At 37.7% G+C, this 24,684-nt stretch overlaps 1 protein-coding gene across 2 annotated transcripts in view; it reads left to right on the plus strand.

Moving 5' to 3' along the window:
- Nucleotides 1-24,684, plus strand: part of ZNF831 (zinc finger protein 831) — a 110,162-nt gene that overhangs the window by 54,523 nt on the left and 30,955 nt on the right. For both annotated transcript variants that reach the window (XM_074210370.1, XM_074210369.1), the window contains exons 3-4: nt 1,403-1,551; nt 11,595-11,746. In XM_074210370.1, coding sequence (XP_074066471.1) covers nt 1,403-1,551; nt 11,595-11,746 — 301 coding nt within the window. The remainder of the gene's footprint in view (nt 1-1,402; nt 1,552-11,594; nt 11,747-24,684) is intronic.

Genomic DNA, 24,684 nt, shown 5'->3' on the forward strand with positions numbered 1-24,684 from the left:
GAAATGAAGGGTCAACTGAAGAACTGTCAAAAGGTGGTGCTCTGTGCAGGTTACTGGATAGAGAAAGATGATAACCCTTCCCCCCTACACCCATTCCTTAGCCTTAAGAAACTCATAATTTAAAAAGGGGAGGGATAAGTACACAGATAATCATAATATAAATTATAATGTGGTGAGTGCTTAGGAGAGATTTAGAGGGCTTTAGATTTAGATCTTGCCATCTTAGACATAAGATCTAAGCCATCTAATTTTTTATAGATGGGGAAACTGAGACAAAGAGAAGTCAAATCACTTGCCCAGGGAGTCACACAGAGCTGGCCAGAGCTAAGATTCAAACCCAGAATCTTGGACTGCAAATCCCATGCCCCCTTTTACTAAACCATATTGCTTAATCATATCGCTTCTCAGGCCAAGGGCATATTTAGTCAGGTATGATATTTTTATATTTACAAATTAGGGACAGGAACAGTGAAGAGTTTCTTGCTAGCTCAAAGACTGTACCCATGAAGGGGAGGGTGAGATGGGATGGGAAGGAGAGGCACAGAATGCTCATATTCTTTTTTTGGTGTTCCAAGTCATTGAAGAAGGGCTTTTTTACATGGCATTATACATTGGATAGAGAATCTCTTCAAACCAGCCTCTTTTTTTTACCCAGTACTCAGTCACCAGATTTAGCATACCTTCTTATAATACTGTCCTGTGGATTGGGAAATATTAAGTTAGGTCTAGGAGATGAGATCTCAGTCTAAAATTTCTCTACTCCATTTTCCCTTTCGCTACTATACATATATCTTTTCCCTTACTCTTTTGCATTTTGACGAGACAGTCAGTGAAGAATTGGTGAGAAAGAGAGGGAGAGGTTGCCAAAAGCTTGAAGAAAGGTCTGGCCTAATTTCATTATGACTCTGGTTCTGCATTAGAGGTTAACTTTCTACTCTAAAGAACAAGTTTACAATAGTGATTTAGGCCAGTGGTATCAAACAACTAGTAAAAGATCTCTGTTGACTGCATATTGCCTTAGAAAAAAATGCAAAGAAACATGATCTAGATTGTATTGTATTTTTATTTATTTTGTTAAAATTTCCCAATTACATTTTAATCTGGTTCAGTACTTATTCAGAATTTTATAGGTCATGAGTTTGACACAGGATCTACAGGAATTCTATACTAGAATCAGAGTCAGAGTTGACCAAGGGATTCAGGCTACTTTTTGAATGTGGTTGTTTTTTTAATTTGTCTAGTAGTAAAAAGAGTGTGAACCCATTTATCACGAAAGGAAAAAGAAATAGGATTGGGCTGTGGAGAGCACCTTGATTTAAGCTTCTGATTAAAGCTTTTATCACTTGGCTCAGGAGTTCTCCAAGGTTGAGCCCTGTGATGACCATACAACTGGTATTTTCAGCTGTCCCGGGCAATAGGTGCAGGGAGAGTGTCTGGTGAAAAGGTTTCAGAGCCAGAGAAGAAGAGAGGAGTACCCTGTAGGAGGGGAAAGGCGTCTACAAATCCTCCTGGTGTGAGCAACAAGCAGAAGAGAAAGATCAACCCCAAAAGGTAAGAAATATGGTTTCAAGTCCCATCCTATTCACCTCCTGTGTCCACACTTCAGAAAACAAACTGCAGCTTTGATGAGCTCGAGAGCTCCAAAGACACTCACAATTAGCAGCAGCTCCAATTTTTGAAAGTTATTCATACTGCAAAGAATGAAGTTCTACCTCAAGAGAGCCTTGTGTTTGTTTTCATGTCAAAGACTCCAAATCTGCCTCTACAGCAACTTCTTCTTCCTCCTTGCTAGGACCCGAGGTCTAGATTTTTTTTTTCACATATTATGAAGGCCCCCAACTCAGGTAATAGTCAAAAGATAGTAATTGAATTGAGAGAGTGTGCCATTCTATTTAAGTTTAGAAGAGATCAAACTCAATTTACTACTACTCTTATCTCATCCCTGCTGAAAAGTCATTTATAGTTCTTGACTATCTGAGGATAAAGTCCAGATCCCTCAAACTCAAATTCAAAGACCTCTACAATTTGACTCCAACATGCCTTTTCATTACTGCCTTCCACTATTTTCCTATATGAATCCTCTACTCTAGTCAAAATGATTTGCTTACTTTCCTTGTCAGAACATCTTTTGGCTACTTTTACTCATTTGAATGTTCTTTTCCTCTTTCTTCTCTTTTAAAACTCCTACCTCTTCATCAAAGCCTAGGTCAAATCTCATCTTTTCTATGAAATTTTCACTAAGCAACCCAGTGACCTCTCTATTGTGTCTGTTACATTCTGATTATTATGAGTGTTTGAGGGTTTCACATTTTTCCCCCTGAATAATTTTAGATTTCTGAAAATCAGAGATGTTGCTTTTTTCTACTACATTATATGTTTGTGGAATGAATATGCATTTTTATTTTCACAAATTGGACCAAACATCCATTTTTATCTAATTTGAATTATATTACTTTTTAGTGTTTTCTTCATTTACATTGCTATATTGTATCTATTGTACTTTGGGTTCTGCCTTCTTCACTCTGTTCATATAGGGTTTCCCATGTTTTTCTGAAGAATTCACATTATTCTTTTGGCACATTCTATTGCATTCATAAACCACAATTTGTTCAGCCATTCTCTAATTGGTAGGCACATAGTTTATTTCTGCCTTTTTTGTATTTAAAATAATACTGCTATGAATATTTTGGTACATAGAGGTCCTTTCTTTTCAGTCATGGATTTCCTTGGGGGCATAAATTCTGCTGTAGGATTACTAGATGAAGGACAATAATATTTCTTGCATAACTACAAATTGTTTTCCAGAATAATGGGGCTCAATTAGAGCAGTTCCATCAGTGAATTCCTGTGCTTGACCTGTTCTTTCTTTTCACCTCTGCCTTTTGCAAATCTAAGGTTCATTTCAAGACTCAACTGAAGTGACACCTCCAATTCCCTAATTGCTAGTTCACTTCCCTCTGAAGTTATTTTGTGTATTAGCTTATATTTTCTTATATGAGTGCATCATACTTCTCTCCAGTAGAATTGAACGTTCTTGAGTGCAAGGACTAATTTATTTTTTTCTTTTGTTCCCCAGCTCTTAGCTTTATATTTATCTAGTAGCTGGTGCTTAACAAATGTTGATTTAATTGCATTGAGTTGCAATGCCTGTCTTCCCACAGCCCCACCACCTTTGACAATTTGCACCCTTTTCCTCTCTTTGCCAATTTGATGAGTGTGAAGTAATGCCTTAGATTTGTTTTAATTTAAATATTACCCACTAAGGACAATTTTGATTAATTTTTTGGGGGTTGTTGATAGTCTTCATTTCTTCATTTGAAAATTTTTCTTATCCTGTGACTATTTTCTTTTGGAGAATGTGAGCCAGAACTTTTAAGGCACAAATCAAGATGGGTGGGGCCATGGTGGGGCTGTTTTCATTTCTTTTAGGCACTCTCTGTGAGGCCATAAGTATTGAGGCAATAGAGTAGATTTTTCACATATTAAGTGGCAACAAGAAGGGAAGTTTGGTTTTAACTCCCCATTCTTTAAGCCAGAGTTAAAACTACCAAAAAAAAAAAACCCAAACCAGGAAATAATTCTTGATCAACTATAAAGAACTTCACAATATTCAATATGACATAGGACTATTTTAATCCCTTTCTTTCCAAAAGTTTTCAACAGTTATAAGAAAGTAGAATATAAATCCATTTTTCATCAAAGTAGCCAATAAGAAAACCAAACTACAAAACATGTTGCCTCTTAGACACATACACATATATACTCATGTATACATGTGTATTAAGGCAATTTTGTTAGCATATTTTCTGACTTTTATAAAATTCTGGTTTACCAGATATTTGAGTATTTTACAGGAAGTATAATAATCTCAATTCAGAGATTCCTTACACTGGCTCAAGCCCACAAAGTCTGGTAAACTCTTATACGTTAACGAAAATAAGATTTTTAGGCCTCATTTCTTGGAGCTGTTTGTGGGAAAAGACATATAAAGAAAGTAAAAACACAAATCTTAAAAGTCCTACATTGGTATTGAGGCACTAATATACTTAATTACAGAATGTATGTATTCTTTGATTTTTAACATATTGAACCAAACATTGTCCATAGTAAATTCTATTACTTTATAGTGTTTTCTTCATTTACTTTGCTACAGTGTGTATATTGTACTTTAGGTTCTACCTTCTTCACTCTGTTCATATTGGGCTTTCATGTTTCTCTGAAGAATTCACATTCTTCTTCTGGCACTCACTTATGGCATACTTATTTTTTGATACTGGCTTCTTGAAGACTATTCCAGGAGAGTTTTGCACTATCCTGTGAAGCTGGGATGGTTTTTAAGTGGGGTCCCAGGGTTGAGTCATATGTCTGTGGGTGAATTTGGCAAGGCTGATCCTCACAAGTTTGGTCACTGACTGATTAGTTTCCTGTTGTCAAGAAGATTGCCATGGTGTTCCTCCTTTTATATATGTGTTTATTTGAACAGAATCATAGGGTCTTTTAAAGCAACAAAGCCAGTAAATATAGTGATGTCTGTATCTCTTCCCAGCAACATAGTAGAGTAGAAAGAGCATTAGACCCATTGTGGAGACCTGAGTTTGAATCCAGACTTTGATACTGACAATATATAGTATGATTGGCAAATTGATTTTACTTCTTTGAGTTGTTTTCTCCATCTGAAAATGGAAATGATAACACTTGTGCTACCTATATCATAGCATTATTGTTAGGAAAGTACTTTATAATCCTTAAAACTCTATAAACATGTGATTTATTATTAAAGCAAATCTATTTTGAATGGTTATAAAACAAATTTTTCTTCTCCAAAGAAAAATTTTCAATGATCAATTTTTAAGTGTGCACATTTTTTGGGGGGGTTTGTAAGGCAATGGGGTTAAATGACTTGCCCAAGGTCACACAGCTAGGTAATTATTAAGTATCTGAGGCTGGATTTGAACTCAGGTCCTTTCAACTCTGGGGCTGGTGCTCTATCCATTGTGCTACCTAGCTGCCCCAAGTGGACACATTCTTTTTTTTTTTTTAAGGTTTTGCAAGGCAGTGAGGTTAAGTCACTTGCTCAAGGCCACACAGCTAGGTAATTATTAAGTGTCTGAGGCCAGATTTGAACTCAGGTGCTCCTGGCTGCAGGGCTGGTGTTCTATCCACTGCATCACCTAGCCGCCCCATGCACATTCTTAAAGAAAGGAACACAAGACTTGTTCTGAAATTCTTTTGACAATTAGAATAATGACATTTGAAATTCCAAATTCAGTTAAACTTAGGCATTTTGTAAATAAATAAAACTTTCATTATTCATTTAGGGAGAATATAAAAGAAGAAACTATTGGAAGTTAGGTGATATGGTACATAGAGTGCTAGATATGGAGGCAGGAAGACTCAAGTTCAAATCCTACCTCAAACACTAGTCATGTGACTCTAAGACATTAAACGTCTCAGACAGTTTCCTTACTTTAAAATGGGGACAATAATGGTACCTATCTTACAGGATTGTTTTGAGGGTCAAGTAAAATGAAATATTTGAAGTAACTGGCAAATTTAAAGTGCCATCTAAATATTAATTCCTTATTATTCTGGTCTGGTGAAAAATAGATGTGATCCTATTAATAGTGGTATTTGTTTAAAACTCAGTTATTGTGCTGGAAGTGACTATTCACTCCAATTGTTTATGTCCTTTATTCCTACAGTGGAAATGCCTTCAGGGATAACAGTATAATCTTGGGGATGTGTACCAGAATTCTTGTACAAACCCACAAAAGGGGCAATGTTGTGATAGATATTGGGTAGGACCATTCTGATGATTCTACAGCCCTGTGTTGTAGTAGACAAGAGCTCTAAAAGAAGTCCTAAGAATAGCTTGACTGACTTTCTGCAAGTCATTCCACATCACTGTGCCTAAACATTCTTAAGATGAGGGGATTAGGCGGGGTGTTCTCTGTGATCTTGGATTTTGGACACTTAAGGGTCTGGATGTCTCTACTCTTTATCCTTTTTCAGCTCCTTGGGCAAGAAGAAAGGAAGGAAGGACACCTTTAAGTGAGCCCATTTAAATATGGCTCAGAATTTTACTCTATTATCTGAAATGAATATAACATAAAGATCAAATTTTATGATCCTGCCCATAGATATGAATATTTGCCAAATATCTTTTGCATTAGAATGAAGAAGAAATGGGATGGCTAGGTGGCACAATAGACAGAGCATGGGGCCTGGAGTCAGGAGTACCTGAGTTCAAATCTGGCCTCAGACACTTAATGATTGCCTAGCTGTGTGACCTTGGGCAAGTCACTTAACCCCATTATCTTGCAAAACAAAAAAAGAATGGAGAAGGGGTTTAGTAGGGTGATTAGTACCCAAGGTGAAAGGGAGCATTTTAGAACTCTTTTCCTTTTGCGGGAATTTTTGTTTTGCAAATATCTGGAGAACAAGAGACCTGGTTTCTAGTCTAGGATCTGCTTTTAACTTAATGTGTGTGATTGTGGACAATTTTTATTCATTTTTTTAAATTTATTTTTTTATTCTCATTTTGTACAAATGTTTTTTTACATTAATAAAATATTCTTGCTTACAAGTAAACAAAATACCCCTCTTCCCCCATGAATATAGATAGACTTGCTTGGGCGAAAAAACTAAAGGGGAGAGAAAAAAAATTAAAATTAAAAAAAATAGTAAAAATTGTAGGTATGGCTGGGTGGTGCAATGGATGAAGCACCAGCCCTGGAGCCACGAGCACCTGAGCCCATATCCAGCCTCGTAAACCCAACAATCACCCAGCCGTGTGACATGCAAGCTCCCCGATCTCCACTGTCCTGCAAAAACCAAAAAGAAGAAGAAAAAAGACCCAAAATAAAATAAAATAGTAATAATAGTAGGGGTGGCTGGGTGGCAGACAGAGCATTGGCCCTTGACCCAGGAGCACCTGGGTCCAAATCCGGCCCCAGACACCCAAAGGTCACCCTGCTATGTGGCCCCAGGCAGGCCATCCAGCCCCACTTGCCCTGCACCCTCCCCCAAATAATAATAACAAAAAATGTGCTTCAGTCTTTGTTCCAACACCAACAACTCTGTCATGGGTGGATCTCATTCTTTATGATAAGTCCATCACAAAAGTTACTTCCATATTTTTCCACCATTGCCATTGCTGATCGCAACTCCCTCCTTTCTTATTTCTCCACTGCCATGTACTCTATTTTCTCTCTCCTTTCACTCTGACTCTGCTGTAGGGTTGTTGACTGGCTCAGCAGACAGATCCCTGGTCCTGGGGCCAAGAAGCCCTGAGCCCCCATACCACCCCTTGGGCCCAGAATCCACCTGGCCCCATGGTCCCAGACAGGCCATCCAATCCCAGCCCCTTGCAAGAAGTAAAAAAGAAAATGTATTATATCTGACCGCTCTCCCCCCATGGTCCATCCTTTCCTCCATCACTCACATCCCCACCCCTTCCCCCTGCTCCCCCCTCCTTCTTACTCCAGATGTCTATACCCCATTGAGTATATATGCTGTTTCCTCTCCTAGCCACCTCTGATGAGAGCAAAGATTCCCTCATTCCCCCTTGCCTCTCCCCTTCCATATCACTGCAATAGCTCATTGTAATAAAAAAAATCTTATGTGAAATATCTTGGACTATTCCCTCTCTCCTTTTTCTTTCTCCCATTCCATTTCCCTTTTTTTTCTATTGACTCCATTTTTACACCATATTTTATCTTCGAATTCAGCTTTCTCCTGTGCTTCAACTATAAAAGTTCTCTCTACCTGCTCTATTAACTGAGAAGGTTCATATGAGTATTATCAGTGTCATTTTTCTATGCAGGAATACATGCAGTTCATCCTCATAAAGTCCCTCATATTTCCCCCCTCTCCTCCAATCTCCCTGCTTCACCTGAGTCCTGTATCTGAAGATCAAACTTTCTGTTCAGCTCTGGCCATTCCAAAAGGAACATTTGAAATTCCCCTGGTTCATTGAAAGTCCATCTTTTTCCCTGGAAGAGGACATTCAGCCTTGCTGGGTAGTTCATTCTTGGCTGCATTCTAAGCTCTTTTGCCTTCTGGTATATTGTATTCCAAGCCCTATGAGCTTCCACTGTAGTTGCTGCTAAGTCCTGTGTGATCCTGACTGCAGCCCCACGATATTTGAACTGTGTCCTTCTGGCTGCTTGTAATATTTTCTCTTTGACTTACGAGTTCTGGAACTTGGCTATAATATTCCTAGGGGTTGGTATTTTGGGATCTCTTTCTCGGGGGGATCGGTGGATTCTCTCCATTTCTATTTTGCCCTCTGCTTCTAGAATATCAGGGCAATTTTCCTGTGGTAATTCTTTGAAAATGATGTCAAGGCTCTTTTCCTGATCATGACTTTCAGGTATTCCAATAATTTTTAAATTATCTTTCCTAAGTCTGTTTTCCATATCAGTTGTTTTTTCAATGAGATATTTCACATTTTCTTCTAATTTTTCATTTTTTTGGTTTTGAAGTATTGATTTCTGATTTCTGGTAAATTCATCAATCTCCCTGAATTCTATTCTTTGTCTGAAGGATTTGTTCTCCTCAGAGAGTTTTCTTATCTCTTTTCCCATCTGGCCAATTTTGCTTTTTTAAAGCATTCTTCTCCTCAATAACTTTTTAAACTGTTTTATCCATTTGACCTAAGCTGGTTTTTAGCATGCTATTTTCTTCAGCATTTTTTTGGATTTCCTTGACTAAGCTGCTGGCTTCATTTTCATGTTTTTCCTGCACCTCTCTCCTTTCTTTTCCCAGTTTTTCTTCCAACTCCCTCATTTGATTTTCAAAGTCTTTTTTGAGCCCTGTCATAGCCTGAGCCCAATTTCTGTTTCTCTTGGAGTCTTTAGATGCAGTAGCTTGTGCTTCCTCATCTTCAGACTGAGTATTTTGATCCTTCTTGGGCTCATTTGCAAAATATTTCTCAATAGTCTTCCTTTTGTTTCTCTGCTTGCTCATTTTCCCAGCATGGGCCTGGTTTGGGGTGCTTCCCGAGCTTTTGGGACACACCCACAAGGGTCTCAGTGTGTGAGGCTCTGTCCTCCCTCCCAGTCTGTGAATGACCATAAGCACCTCCCTTTGCCATGGGGCTGAGGTGGGGGGGGGGGGGCCCTGCTGTTCTATGGGGGGGCCTAGACTGCTATCAGGATATGAATGTGGTCAGAGCCCCAGAGTCCTGTTCCAGGGGCAGAGGACAGAGCTCTGCAGTCTCTCTTCACTCCCCTCCCTCAGCTCAATGGGCTCATGCCCTGGGGGCTCCTGTTTACTGGCTCCACCTGCTTCTGTTTCCTGGTCTGGGAGAAAGACCAAGCTGCTTGCTGTGTGCCCTGAGGGCTGGGCTCCATGTGCTTGCTCTGGCAGAGGTCCCCTGCTGTTCCCCGACTTTGTGCCAGTGCTCCCCGGGGTGCAGTTCAGGAGACTTCCCCCCTGCTGTGAGACTCCCAGCACCCTAGGGCTGCCTCCGGGAGGCTGAAGTTCTTTTGCTCTGGCAGGCCACCTCTCCGATCCCGGGGAGCAGAGTCTTTCTGCTCTTTTCCAAGTTACCTTGAGTAGGAGAACTGCCTCACTGGGTCCCTTTGTGGGTTCTGTCTCGAAAGTTCAGTTAGAGTCCTTAGCTGATGAGTTTTATCAGAGAGCTCCTAAGACTCGATCCCTTCTTGTCGTCATCTTAGCTCCACCCCCCCCCCAATTTTTATTCTTAAACCAAGAATCTATTCCCATCTTAATTTCATATGTTCAATTAATCAGTAAATATCTGTTAAACGTATTATGTGGTACTGCTTAGAGCTTTGGTGGGGATAGAAAGAATAGTATAATGGGAAAGAATGCTGAATCTGGAGTAGGAAGACATGGTTTGAATCCAGGTTTTCATAATTAATAGTTGTATGACCTTGGGCAAATCTCTTAACTCCTTTGAACCTCAGTTTTCTCATCTGCAAAACAGAGATAATGATCTTTGCATTATCTTCCTTACAAGGTTGATGTAAAGTATTACACAAATGTGACTTTTTATTGAGTTTAGAATCAAGTTGCTTAGTAGAGATCCTTTGGGAATCTATTTTAATGAGCAAATAATAGTGATTTATAATTAGCACATTAATTATTTGTGCTGTCAGTGCTTACAAACAACTCATTTTTAAAGTAACGGACATATTTTCCTTGTCATCATATTTACATTGTTACTGTTAATGACTAAACCTATCTTTTGTAGACAAATCAAAAACAACAGTAGCCAAGACCTAGGATGAATGGTCAGAGTCCAAATTATTGGGGTTAAAATCAATATGGATATAATCATAACAATTTTTTGGGGTACTCATTTTTCTTTATTAAATGAAGAATAATTGCTAAAGGAAGTTTTTTTTTTTTAAAAACCAAGTAAAACAATACCATAGCGTCCAACTGTGTGGGTCTTAGCCCCTGCCAGGTCCTTGTACCTTCTTCTTGGAATGGGAGCAAAGGTGACCCAAAGCACACATAAAGAAAATTCTTTCCTTGAAGACACACCTTCCTGATTAGGCCACTCTCTGTACTTTGAAATCGTTTTGCTGCCTGGGTCCCAGCAGGAGCTTGGACTTCCTTAGTGGTTTATGATTAGTGAACCAGCAGGCCCTCATGAAGTGGCCTTGCTTCTCCACACCCAGATCTTAGCAGGCTCTCTCAGAAACGTGTGAGCTTAGGGAGCAGGAGCCACTACTTCAAAGGGCTGCCCAGGCTCCACCACAGAGAATCACAGTTCTCAAGCAGTTTAATTACATCAATGACTGCACTGTAATGGGAGTCACTGGCAAACCTCCATCCTGCAAAGAGTAACCAAAAGTTATAGAACTTAGGTCTGGAAAGTTCTAAGAAATTACTGAATCCACTTGGGTCTCCCTTATTTCCTCTATTTTCAGGTTTGTAAAATCTGAATTAAAGAAAACTATGAATGATTAGAATTGTAACTGAAAGTACTCTAGACACACTTATTAAACAAAGGTACATGATTTGATTTTAACTTAATAGCTCAACTCACCAACAGTCACTTTATTAGACTGCTACTATGTTCCTGAAAGGTTGCAAGAAAAGAGATTTTTTAAAGATAAACTAAATTATCTTTTCCCATTGACTTATGTTATAATTTTAGAGGTGCTTCATTATCTTAGTGAATTGATTTTCCTTTGGTAGTGACTGAGAACAAGAGACCTGGTTTCTAGTCTAGGATCTGCTTTTAACTTAATGTGTATGATCATGGACAAATAATTTCTCTCTGGACCTTAATTTCCTTATTTTCAAATTAAGGGATAAGACTTGATGGTCTCTGAAATCCCTTCAATCTTGACATTCTATGTTTCTAATTTCTCTTCATAAGTTCCCTTTGCTTACATTATGTCAAAGTAGATACCCAACTAAACAATAAAATGTATCAGAGTGACTTACTCTTTAAAAGGACCCTGTGGTGATGGAATGTAATTCTCACTCCATAGTTTTTTGAGTTTTATAACGTCATATTTGTATATTTCATTTAATTAAAGGAGGGCATGGATATCCTTTTCCAAAGCTTTATATGAAAGCTAAATGAGAATGCTGTCTCTTAACTACAGGTATAAACGAAGTCATCTACAGGGATGTGTTCATCTGAAAGCCAGTCGTCTTCGGAAGCAACGCTGGGCTCTGAGAAAACAGCAATTTTCTCCCATGCAGGATGGCCTTGAAGAGCACAAGACTTGTCATCCTCCTTCACTAGACCAAGCAGGTAACAGGCTTCTTATAGTCCAGTAACAAGAGTATTGGAATGGAAGTCAAGAGATCTGAGTCCTTATCCTCCATCCACCAATGGCAGTAGCTATATGGATTAAGCTTAATAACTTATATAGGTTTGGGAAGCTGAAAAAAGATAGTGTGCCTTATTACATATGGATGTTCCAAGCACTAGCATAGGGCCTTCCATATGATATCTGTTAAATAAGTATTTGTTGAATTGATTTTTGTTGTAGATGATAAAGCATTTTATAAGTCAAAGACCAAAGAAATCCCAATGACAATAATATGTTTTGAACACAACAGCCACTTGATAGATTTATTTTTTTACTAAATTGAACTGGATTGAATTATACTTGAGAAATTTAGAAACTTTGTTCATAGCTATTTTGCGAATAAATAGATCTTTGTTGTGCTTTCTTTTTTTCATTTCTCCCTCCCTACCCCTTTTGGGTACTCAGTAACCTCTGTACTCTTTACTCATCTTTCACTAACAATACTTGCTCTTAGGAAGACTCTGATAACTAAAATATTAGTCATATCTGAATGTGAATGGCAATCAGTATATTTCCACTCCCAGGAGAATTCACAAAGAAAAACCTCCTCTCTAATATGATATTAGATTTTATCCCTGTGAGAAGATTTTCTTTCATCAGGCAGTAGAAGGGTGATATGTGTGTATTTCTTCTTTATGACTGCGATATCCCACTGCATAAGTCAAATATATATTCTGCCTCTGCATGTGTGACTATGTCTTTCATTGGTAAACTTAGCTATTTCCTTCTCTGAATAGTTTAATTTTAGACTTGGAAAAGACCTAAAACACGTCAATGTAAACAATCTTAATACATGAGCAGGAATTCCCTCTTCAACATCCCCAACAAGTAAGTGGTCCTCTAACATCCAATCAAAATGATATATAACTTAGTACCTCCATTTCTGTACCCCTTTCCCTTTAATCTGTGTCTTTACTAAACTTAATTGGTTGAGCTGTCCATTTGACTATGCCTGATTGATATTCTACAATGCTCATCCTTTAGTCAATGGTGTAGTCTGAGACTCAGGCATGATAAAAGATATGTTCCCCCTTGGGCTGACAGGCAGAGGGCAGCACAATGTTTCCTTCTTAGAGAATTGGCTTTCCTTTAGTCTTTGGGGGAGAGCTTTGATGTTCTCCCAGACAGCTGTGTTCTTCCAGAGTCCCAGACACTTTCTCCTCCCTGTTAGCAGAAAGTGCCAAGATACACAAAGTGTTTCAGTGCCAAGAAAGAGCACTGGATTCAGAAAGAGAAACTCCAGGTTCAAATCTACTACCTGCATATCTTTGGACAATCTTCTCATCTCTTTCTTTATCTTTTGATTTAGAGGATTGGGCTAGCTGGTTTCTGTGCCCCTCTTCAGCTCTAAACCTGTAATCTTAAGGAACATTAACTTGAAGTTTTTTTTTTTTTGCAAGGCAAATGGGATTAAGTGACTTGCCCAAGGCCACCCAGCTAGGTAATTATTAAGTGTCTGAGGTAGGATTTGAACTCAGGTAGTCTTGCCTCCAGGGTCGGTGCTTTATCCACTGTGCCACCTAGCCACCCCTTCTGCCCCAACTTGAGATCAACTCAAGGCTTTCCTCCTGACCTCTAAACTATTGTGGGATGGACTGAAGCCTGAGGTTTAATAGCCACGGGCTAATGGAGCTTTCCTACCCCAAGCAAACAGGACCTTACAGTTTCTCTTCTTAGAAAATACCCAATTCTGTGGAATCAGGGGTCTCAGGATTAGAGAAATAAGGGACTTTAGAAATAATTCAGTCCAAACCCCTCATTTTATGGATGAGGAGACTGAAACCTGAAGGAGGGAATGACTTGCCAAAGGTCACACATGTAGATGGCAAGCAGAGCTATGATTTTTAGTTAGGTTTTTGGACTCCAAGTCTAATACTTTTCCCACTACACTCTACTTACTCCTCTCATAAAAAAATCCCTTTCCCACAGATAATCCAGGTGATAAATATTCCAGTTTGAACTCTAACAGAAGAGATCAATTTCTCTGTAAATTGAAGGAGTTTGATTAGATGACCTTTACAGGTAACTCAATTTGAACATTCTATAATTGTATTATCAGTTTAGGAAAGTCCAGTGATTTTTGTGGCTGTCAGGAATGACTAACAAAGGAAGAAATGAACAAACTATCAGGAGATTTTACTGAACATCTATCCACTTTATGCAAATAGTGATGCTAGTCCCTGAGGGAACTGAAAGAAATAAGAGATAATTCCAGTCAAGTGAAAGCTAGTGGAGGACAGGCACTTCTTTTATCTTCTGTACCTCAGAATCTAGCATATGCCTTGCAGTTATTAGCAGGCATTTCATGTTTATTGAATTGAATGCTTCTTAACATCAAGTTGAAGAAGTAAGGTACAGACCTGAAAAGATAAGAAGAAAAGAGGGTAGTTTCATGTTAACATGCCAAATAAGGAGTAGAAACTACATGTGCTATAGGCAAATAGAGGGAGAACACAGGAGGCTAAAGGCTGAAATGTTTAAAGAAGGCTCTCAGTGGAGATGAACACCTGGGCTAGAACTCAAAGACTGGGGAGAATGGAAAAGGAGAAAGGATGTTCAAATAGGGATCATTTATTGCGAGCAAAGATATAGGAGGTAAAAATGATCAAGACTTGTCAAGGAGAAAGTATATTGTCTGACTGAAGGGAACAGTGGAGATAAGACTGAAAAGGGCACCTCACCCTAGGTTTTGGAGGTTCACAAATGACAGGGAGTTTAGAAATAATCCTAAAGGCAATTGGTAGACACTGAAAGTTCCTTAATAAATGAATCATGTTACAAGGAGTATTTTAGGAATATTGATCTGACAGTATTTTACAGGACAGGAGAGGATGGTTTTGGAGTGACCCATTTGGAATTCCCCAAACCTGGCTATTTCTCAAGTTCTTTTTCCCAAATAGAAATTATTTTTTCATTCCATGGAGTTTCCCACCCACCTGTGTGAACTGGTAAGACATACCTTGCCACCTTATTTGGAGGGGAAGGAGAAATATTGGATTCCATACCTTTTATTTTCAATCTTATGGGCAAACTGATAAAGTAAAAGTCAAAAGGAAAACTCAACTTCCATTGAATATCATCCTATCACATAAAAGAATAGGGTATAACTAGAGTCATTTACATTGATCAGGAGTCAGAATGTGTTTGTATTTTAAGTTTAGGATGTGTTTTAACATTTCTACTGCCCAGGAACACACACACACACACACACACACACACACACACACACAGAGTATATATATATATATATATATCAATTGAATAGTAAGTTAATCAACAAATATTTATTAATGTATCAGGCCCTTGTTTCTAAGAAACAAGTTCCCCCACCTAGATAATAGTTGGGCTTTCGTGTTTGTTGTTCTAGTGATTCTTCAAAGTTAATGGAGAGGTATGGCTCCCTGGTCTCTACCCTTCCTACCCCTCCTTAGCAATAAGGAAGAGCCTGCAGAGTATCCACGGAAGGGCAGGTGTAAAACTGCTTGATCTGCTTTAAGCATTGGCCCAGTAAGTATTAATCATAGGTTATTCCATCCTGATGTGTCAGAGCAAAGGCAGGGAAATTTGCTGGCCTATGGGACTCTGTTGGGGGGTGGGGGTGGGCAGTGTTAAGAGACACACTGGAAAGTCAGCAGGTCAGAAGTTACAGGCCATAATGGAAACAGTCCAGGCAAAAGGTGAAAGATTACATTAAGATAAATACAGAAGGAAAATCAAAGGGGGAAGAGGACTTTATTTCTCTTACATAGTAGTAGCCAACATCAATATTTCACAGCTGTGTGACAGGCACTGGGAGAGCATTGTGTGTTTGAAGACTAAGTACTATAACTTCAAAGAAACTTTAAAGATGAGCTTTGGTTCCCCCAACATTTACAAACAACTTTCTTTAGTAGCCTTTGACCCAGTAGTCCTGAATGGATGAGAACAGTCATTGACTTAGCCATTGAGCTTTCCTAAACAGTGACTGACAAGGGACATGATAACTATGACAAAAAGGATGATGGTGGGGGAAAGGTCTGTGTTTTGGGTGGTCTGAGGGACCATATGATATTTAGCCAAAGAAAATTTGGGCTGGACATTGGGAAAGGTTTCCCCTCATGATCTGTTAGCCTTAATAACAGCTACATCACCCACCCCCCACCCCCATGTTGCCTTCTCCCCAGTCCAGGAAATAAGAAAGTCTCCTGTCCAAATCCCTGTAATCAACTTGGGCTCAAAAAATCTTCTTCAAATAAACAGCTAGGGACTACTCCAAACATTGGGCAAACTGGTCCCATCACCACTTTTGAAACATCTTATTTATTTATCAGGAAAGAGAGATTTGTGGGAAAATATCTTTCTCTTTCTTCCAAACTAATCTGATGGTTTGGTAATAATAATTTGAATTAACAGATGGTTTGACAGTGAAATCATCTGCAGGCATAAGGACAAAGGAGTTATGGAGGATAAAGACCATATTTACTCAGATTTTGGGTTGACAGAAGACTTTGAGACTGTCCTGAGAAAGAAGAGTCTTTATCCTGAAATCTAAATCCTACCATCAATTCAGTCCAAGAGACAAACTAGTAAGTGAGAAGCTAGAAGTTTTCTTTGGACACATTTGGGAATAGAATTTCAATCAGATCAGACTCAAAGGATCTCAAAAGAGGACAGAAGTTACAAACAAAGCAGACTGACGACTTAGCATTTAGGTCACTAAAGCAATTCGTTCTGGGTTCAGACTTTCCCTCCTTACTGGAGCAGCAGAAAAACTCTTATCTATTTTTGGTTTCCCTTGAATATTCAGCAAACAATCTAGTTTCCTACAAACATTTATTAAGCCCCTATGGTGTGTAGGGCACTTGTCCTGGACCAAGAATGGAAGAATCAACTGTTTCATCAAGGGAGATTATTTCTCTATGTTTACTAGATTGTAATTTGCCCTCAAATTTCTATTAATGAGACCCAAGATGACCAACAGCCTCTCTGTATTAGAGCTTGGGAACTAACAGGTCAGACTTTTTCATGAATGAATGGAGTAGGGTTTCCATATTTCTGGGATTAAATTTCTGGGTGGTATCTTTAGTATCAATCAGCAATAAAGAACATGAATATGTGCTTAGTTTAGACTAGTGGGCCAAATAAAGTAATTAGGTTCACAGGTTATTATAGCTAAAGGAGACAGAATCTACAACAACCTTATCATTTTATAGTTGGAGTTGAAACTCAGGGAAAGTCACTTGTCCAAGATCACACAGCATTTTAATGGAAATGAACTGGAATTCAAGTTTTTCTTCAAGTGTTTTTGTTTAATCTAAATTGCACTGACTCAATTTATTCTTGCTTTTGTCCCCTATGTCCTACCTTTATCTAAAGGTGATGGTAGAAACTGACTTTTGGAAAGAGGGTACCACCAAAGCAAAGTGATTTGGCAGATAATAGAAAATGTATAAAAAACTGTCACATAATGTAAATACTGGGTCTCAACAACACTTTTTCTTCAGAAACTACTTTTGGAAATAATGCTCCAAGTTTATTCCCACTCTTACTGTATATCAAGTGCAGAAAATATATGTCCATGCTGAGAAAGGTTAGGCACTGAAAATTCTAAGGCCTTAACCACAATAATAAGTTGGAAAAAACCTAGAAATTAGAAGACTTGGCTTTTATGTTCTATCTGGAGCATGATCTTAACAGAGAACTGTATTTGCTACTTAAGTTATTAGTAGATTTGTGCCTTATTTGTGTTAGAATTTTAGAACATGTTGTGAAATATTGTTTATCATAAAAGACAGCAGTTTTTTTTCTCCTACTAACCATTTGCACAAGAGGTCTATCCGTTTGCTTATCACGGATACTAAAACTATATTATGGCACTGGTGGTACTCCATATTAGACAAATTGCTTTTCCTTGTAACTTAGGGAGGCTCTAAGGCTAAGCAGAGACCTTTCATTCAATGATGTAAACAGAGACCAGAGGGATAGATTTATTTCTTATTACAAGCAGAGACTAGGGAAGTGAATTTCTTATTCCTACCCAAATTCATGGGGCTTCTAGTGCCAAAATCCATGTTCCTGGGAATTAAAGAAGAAATGAGTAGACTCATAGCTACAAGGCAATTAATGTAATTGCAATGTTATTTGTTCAGGTTGAATATAATAATTGACCTAACCACAAGACTTACTTTTCTTTCTTTTTTTTATTGCTTCTAAAAAATCCTCCTCTCCTTATTTTGACCTGTTGAGAATAGTTCAGAGAGGGCCCCTTTCATTTTTAGAATTTAATAAGTATTTTCTGAACACTCATTCATTCATGCACATGTTCATCAATTGAACAAATATTTATTGAATACTTGACACATGTGAAGTCTTTTCAACGTATGATAGGAGATACAAAGCAGAAGACCCAGTTGCTGCCCCTGTGGAGCTTACATTTGAGACAGGGAAATTAGACCAAACTGTCATCTAGCTTAATAGCTCACTAGTCAAGGCAAGTTAAGTCAATAAACATTTGCCAGGTACTATGCTATGCACAGAAGCTGCAGTATATTATTTAATCATTATTATGCTTGGTAGTAGTTATTTAGCACTTTTGTGTTTGTGCAGCACTTTGCACAAGTTCTCTCTCTTGTTCTTGCTAGTAAAGCAGGGTGCTGTTATTTACCCTCATTTTATAGATGAGGGAATTAAGGTTGAAAGGGGTCCTGTGATTTTCAAGTAAGATTCAAACTCAGGGCTTTCTTGTTCCCAGTCTATTTCTCTAGCCATTCACTGCACTCTGTAAATTTAGTCCCTGGAGGAGCAATTAGAGATAATAGAAGTTGGAGTATTCAGAGATCAGAGGTCAACATGTGGGCTAGGAGTTGAACACTGGACCTCAGAATGTCTGAACTGGGAAAACAGAATCACAGGAGCTTGAACAGAGGTCAGAGAATGTTTCAAAGAAGAGACAACAAATCACTCCCTCATTTTACCTATAAAGGGAAGTTTCCTTGGAGTCTTTTAAAAGAATTTCCTTCTGTACTCCTCCTCCATTCCTCTCTCCCTCTTCATAAGATCTACTTAGTGTGGGCTCCCTTAGTATGCAGACTTTACCATCTAAAGGACTTTTGCTATCCAACACTAAATTGCTAAAAATTGAGACTCCCAGCCCTAAATATGCCTCTCTATATGCTTAACTTTTCCCATGGCAATCACTATACAGTCCAATTTGACATTTAGCAGTATGGTCTCAATTCTTAATTTTTATAGCAGAATGCAGAATGGCTTCAGATAACAAATGGTTTTATTTAGTGATATTGGAGGAGAGAAATGTCATAATTTAAAAAATTAAAAGTAATTTTTTTAAAACTTTCAACCCCAAATCTGACATTGAAAATGAGTTTAGAAACAATTTCCATCCTTGAGCCCAGGGAAATCAATTCTTGCCTCACATTGAACATCCCTAGGGTCTTTTTCCCCCCTCTAATGTAGGAAGGTATACATTTTAACCAATCCCATTTAACAACTGGAAAAACTGAGACTTCCAAGGCCACACATCATGATCCTAGATTTGGGGAGAATAGAATTCTCATTACAACTCAGTACTTTGTAGGAACTCCTGAACTTTATCTTTTTCATATCCCTAGGTCCTAGACCTGAAGAATAATTCTAACACTCCTACCAACATTGCTGTTAGTGATTATTTTAAGTTTTCGTGGCTCCTATCCTCTAAAGTCTACAGAGCTGGAAACTGATAAAAGCTTCTTTATTACAATCTCTTGAGTTTTATATGATCATAAAATGTTTATTAAGCCTCATCTGTGTTCAAATCACTCAACAATAATTTTGCTTCCTAATTTCTTCCAATTTCCTTTATTTTTCCAGCTACAGACAGCTTGCAAAATGAGCTCAGTGTGGTAGTCTGAATCATGATTAATGCTTTACGCCTCCTCCTCTTTAACTGCTTCTATTTTCTTTCTGCCTCCCCCCCCCCCCCACCTTGTTGCATATCTGGCAAAGCTCTTATTCTCTTTAACCCTTTCCAACAGATTCAGTTCCTAAGTTTGAGCTTTAGCTTTCATTACTGAGGAATATGTAGTGTTTTATGCGTGGGTATTATATGACTTATGAGATCCCTTCCAACTTAGAGTCTATATCCTTTTAAAGAAATATGAAATCATGAAATACTTAACATGCCAGTAGCCTAGACTGTGGTCTGAATAAAACCAAAAATGCGAGAAAGGAGTCAAGAGTTCTGATGCTCTCATCTTGGTTAAATCACTTAACTTTCCTCAAAATTCCCTCCTCTGTAAAATAATAAAGGATGGTGGAATAGATGGTCTCTGAGGTCAGGTCCCTTCCAACTTTATAATCTGAAAATAGGTACCAGAGACTAAATTGGTGAATGTGTAACAAAACAAGCTATGTTAGAAAGAATAATAGCACTAGCTTGTATATGTTAAGGGTTGACAAACTCTAGCCAGAGGCCCAAATAGACCATTCCCTGTTCCTATATGGCTCTCTGCCTGTTTTTGTGTTCTCAGGAGTGAAGGGTAGTTTTTTTTAACATAAAAATAATTTGACCTTCCTGTGGTAATGGGCCAATCCCCTGGTCCTAAACTAGACATGCATTTTTATTATTTATATATGTGTTATATTGTTGAAAAAATATTTAAATCCCCCCAACTTCAAAAATTGTCAGGTTTGGTAAAAACTGTTCATGTCATACTGACTCATCCTTTCAGTCTTTGTCTCTTTAAAGTTGATCCCTTTAAATGAGTCTTCTCTTTGGGACAATTTCTTCACTACATGGGGGCATGCTGTGTATATCAATACATTCTTATAAAAATTCACTGGTAAATAAGAGTTGGCATCTATACAGAAGTGTTAGAGTTTTCAGTAGATATTTATTCCAAATAAACCAGAAGACATTCTCTTCCAGCTATTTAGTTCTAGGACCTGCCCAGGTGGATTATGAACTGGACCCAGAATTGAATGGGAAGAGAGTGGATTGAATTGCATTTGGAAAACTTTGCAGCTTTTTCAGTACTCCCAAGCTGCTTCCTAGTACAAAAAAAACCCTATAATTTTTGAATTCTAAATTTGATGCTACATATCTGTAAAACATGGGGCACTGCCATCTCCAAAGAACCAAAGTGGTGGAAAAACCAATGAATATTGCAGATACTCATAGTAGTGTGTGGCATGTTTACAACCATGACTTGCACACAAGAAGCAGCATAAAAGGCATCATCAAGAAAAGATGCTTTTGGGATAGAAAAATGGGTCAGTGATAAAGCAAGCATAAGGGAAATAGCCTAGGGACAGTCAGAATACTCTACTGCTGTCCATGAAAGTCATAGAGGAAGGCTTCTGGAATTGATGGGAGAACACAGATAAAACTGACAGAAGACAAGGAGTGAAAGGTTTTTGATTTAAAGATAGAATACTTATTTCATATTCATTTCATATGGATTAGATCAGATTCATGAAGGGAAAAAACTTATCATTCTGATCCAAGAAGATTGGCAGTGACTCATTATTATATAAGTGGACAGACTTAATGGTATATGAAGTTTATTACCATTACATAAATGCAATACAGATGCAAAGATTAAATTTAATTGTCCAAGAAGAGGAAGTAAAATCTACAAGGAAAGAAGAGGAGAAAAAAATAAAAGAAAAAGGGATATATAGAGAGATGAAAGAGGAAGAGAAGACAAAAAGAAAGCTTAGTGACCAAGATTATTTGAAAGACATTTGAGAGGACACATTGTTAGCATAGGCAAGAAGTTAAAATTCAGAATTGTCAAGATATTTTTCTTTGAGAGTACAATAACTCCACTGGGTTGCAAAAATGATGAGGTGGTCATAGCTTGTAAAGATGGAAGGAAACCATTTAGTCAAATCCCTTATTTTAAAGTTGAAGAAACTGAGTCCAAGAGATGAAAAAGGCCATTCCTGCAGTAAATCAGAGGAAGGATTTGATTGAAGTTCCCCTGACTTGACAAAAACTATCAAAATCTTCATGAACTATCAGTTCATCTGTCTGTCTGTCTATTATCTATCAGCTATCATTCATCCATTCTTTTGATTATTCTATTCTATCTATGTATCTATGTATCTATCTATGATCTATCTATCATCTGTCTCTCTATCAATCATTTAGGACAAGGATTACATAAATGCAATTGTTATTATTTAAAAAAATTTTAAATGAATCTTTGAATATTCAAAAGAGGTTTGTGGAATGGAGAAGAGCAGTTAGAAGTGGAGAAGTCATATGGGTAGTCAAATGAATTTTCATTTTCTGATTCAATCCATCTCCTAATGCAACCAAAGAACCTTTCTCTTTCTGTTGGCCATAGGATGATAAAATCTCAATTTGAAAGGAATGGTCTGGGCAGCTAGGTGGTGCAGTGGATAGAGCACCAACTCTGGAGTCAGGAGTACCTGAGTTCAAATCTAGCCTCAGACACTTAATAATTACATAGCTGTGTGACCTTGGGCAAGTCATTTAACCCCACTGCCTTAAATTAAAAATAAAATAAAATGAAATGAATGGTCATGTCTACTAACACTCTTTGACCACTTAACGGTGCTTTCAGCTCCCTCCAATAAAGCAGAACTATACCAGGAGGAGCTTTTTGTTTCTGAAAAGTTAGAGATATTTTACTTCTTGTCTTATAAAGCTTCAACAAGTCCTCACAAATTAAAAAAGGAATTAGAGGAATAGTAATTAGAGAAAAAGGAATTAGACAAATAGTAATTAGAGAAAACAAAATTATGTGATAATTGATGCTGTTAATATGAAAACTTCAGGCACTGTATAACCACTAAAAAACCAAAAATGAATGTCCAGTAATTAAATATAATTGGTATTGACTTTTTCAAAGTCCTTAGACAAATGTACAATTAAAATTGATTTTAAGTGTTTGAAATATCATCTAAGTGGGCCTGGATTCAGGAAGTCCCAATTCTGCTTCACTAACTTACTGACCCTCTTTCTGTCTCTTTCCTCATCTGTAAAATGGGATACCAATTGTTTCTACCTAACAGAGTCATTATGAGGACCAAATAAAATAATAGTTGTAAAATTCTTTGTAAACATTATTGATGATGCTGGTGTCCTTAGTTCTCAAAGAAGATCAGGACATCAGGGAGGTGATGCCATGACATAAGTGAGTTGGATTTAATAATGGGGTGCTGTGCAAAATCACCAGTCTTACTTTCTCCTTCAGAGACATCTGGACCCAGTACCCAGATATGGATCAGGAGGACTGGAGATGACCCTGGATGCAGTGGAAGTCCTGGGTCTCTTAAAAGTTATGACTTTACCAGGTCACAGTTTGCCTGAGGCAACTTCCATTCACCTCTCTCAGGTCATGGTCTTTAAACAATAACCTTTGGCATTAATAGATGCAGCCCTGTGGCTGGCAAGTTGGGCTATACAGCTCCTCTCCTTTGTTTATTTTGTTGTTTGTTTCTTCTTTCTTATAAATATTAAAGTAGTATATAAATGGTATCATTATTGTTATTATCATTATTTATGACTGCTAACCCAAAACTTCTTCCTGGGTTTGGTGAGTTCTCTACTCATTCTGTAGGTTACAATACTCTCTGCTGCAAAGTTGAATGAGGGACACTAACCTTCATACAATTTGCTTTTTTAAATTCCATATTTTATATTGATTAGTGTAAGCAATTATTACATATTTAATTTTAAATTTAATATTCACCTGAACACTAAATATGAAAATATGTAGTTTTAGTTGCAAGACTATAAACAGATTATTTTATAACTAAGAAAGCACACTTTTCCTACTCTCACACTGAGTATCTTTTTATACCAAAGGTCCTTCATACCTTTTTCCAGGTGCTTTTAAAAATAGGCTTTTCTTCTCACTTATGTTCCTTGTAATTAGTTCCAGGAACCATTTCTTCGCTGTCTCTCCTTTTTATTATTTAGCAATTAAAAGTTAGCAAATGGGGGCAGCTAGGTGGTGCAGTGGATAGAGCACTGGCCCTGGAGTCAGGGCCAGAACCTGAGCTCAAATTCGACCTCAGACACTTAATAATTACCTAGCTGTGTGGCCTTGGGCAAGCCACTTAACCTCATTTGTCTTGAAAAACAAAACAAAACAAAACAAAAAAGACCAAGAAAAAGTTAACAGATGGTCAGTCCTGTAACAAGTCAAGGAAGACAACTATTATTTCAAGGTACTTTACAGATCTGGGCAGCTAGATAGTTCAGTGGACAGACTGAAGACAGGACAGCCTGGAGACAGGAATAATTATCTTCCTGAGTTCAAATCCAGCTTTGTGTGACCCTGGGCAAATAATGTAATCCTGTTTACCTCAGTTTTCTCATCTATAAAATGAGCTGGAGAAGAAAAATGCATCTTTGCCAAGAAAACTCCAATAGGAATGATAAAGAGTCAGACATGATTGAAATGAACAAACAACTTTATAGAGCTACAATTGTAGGTATGTATTATTTTAGTTAGAAGAAAAAAGGATCAGAATTATTAACCAATTTTTATTGGAGCTGATAGTTAAAAAAAAACCCTATTCCTTCATAAAAGTCAAGATTTGTCCCTTGTACAAAGAACCACTATAAAATAATCCTCCCTGTTTCTTTTTTATGCTAGTAGGACTGTAGTACCCAAGGCAGGCCTAAGGGTTTTGTAGGTAAATGGAGTTACGCATAATTTGCCTGTTGTTTCTTATATTATCTAAAATTTGTGCTCTTAAACTTGTCACCATCTTTTTATATATATAATATTTTGAGAAAAATCTACTAAATCTTTGATCCCATGAAATATTTTCATGTCTTTCCCAATACTCAAAAATGTTTCTATTGAACACTGCAGGTCTTGGGAGCTGACCAACCTCAAGCCCAAATTGTTGGGTTAAT

This window comes from Macrotis lagotis, chromosome 1 (assembly GCF_037893015.1).
Source record: "Macrotis lagotis isolate mMagLag1 chromosome 1, bilby.v1.9.chrom.fasta, whole genome shotgun sequence".
Taxonomy (NCBI): domain Eukaryota; kingdom Metazoa; phylum Chordata; class Mammalia; order Peramelemorphia; family Peramelidae; genus Macrotis; species Macrotis lagotis.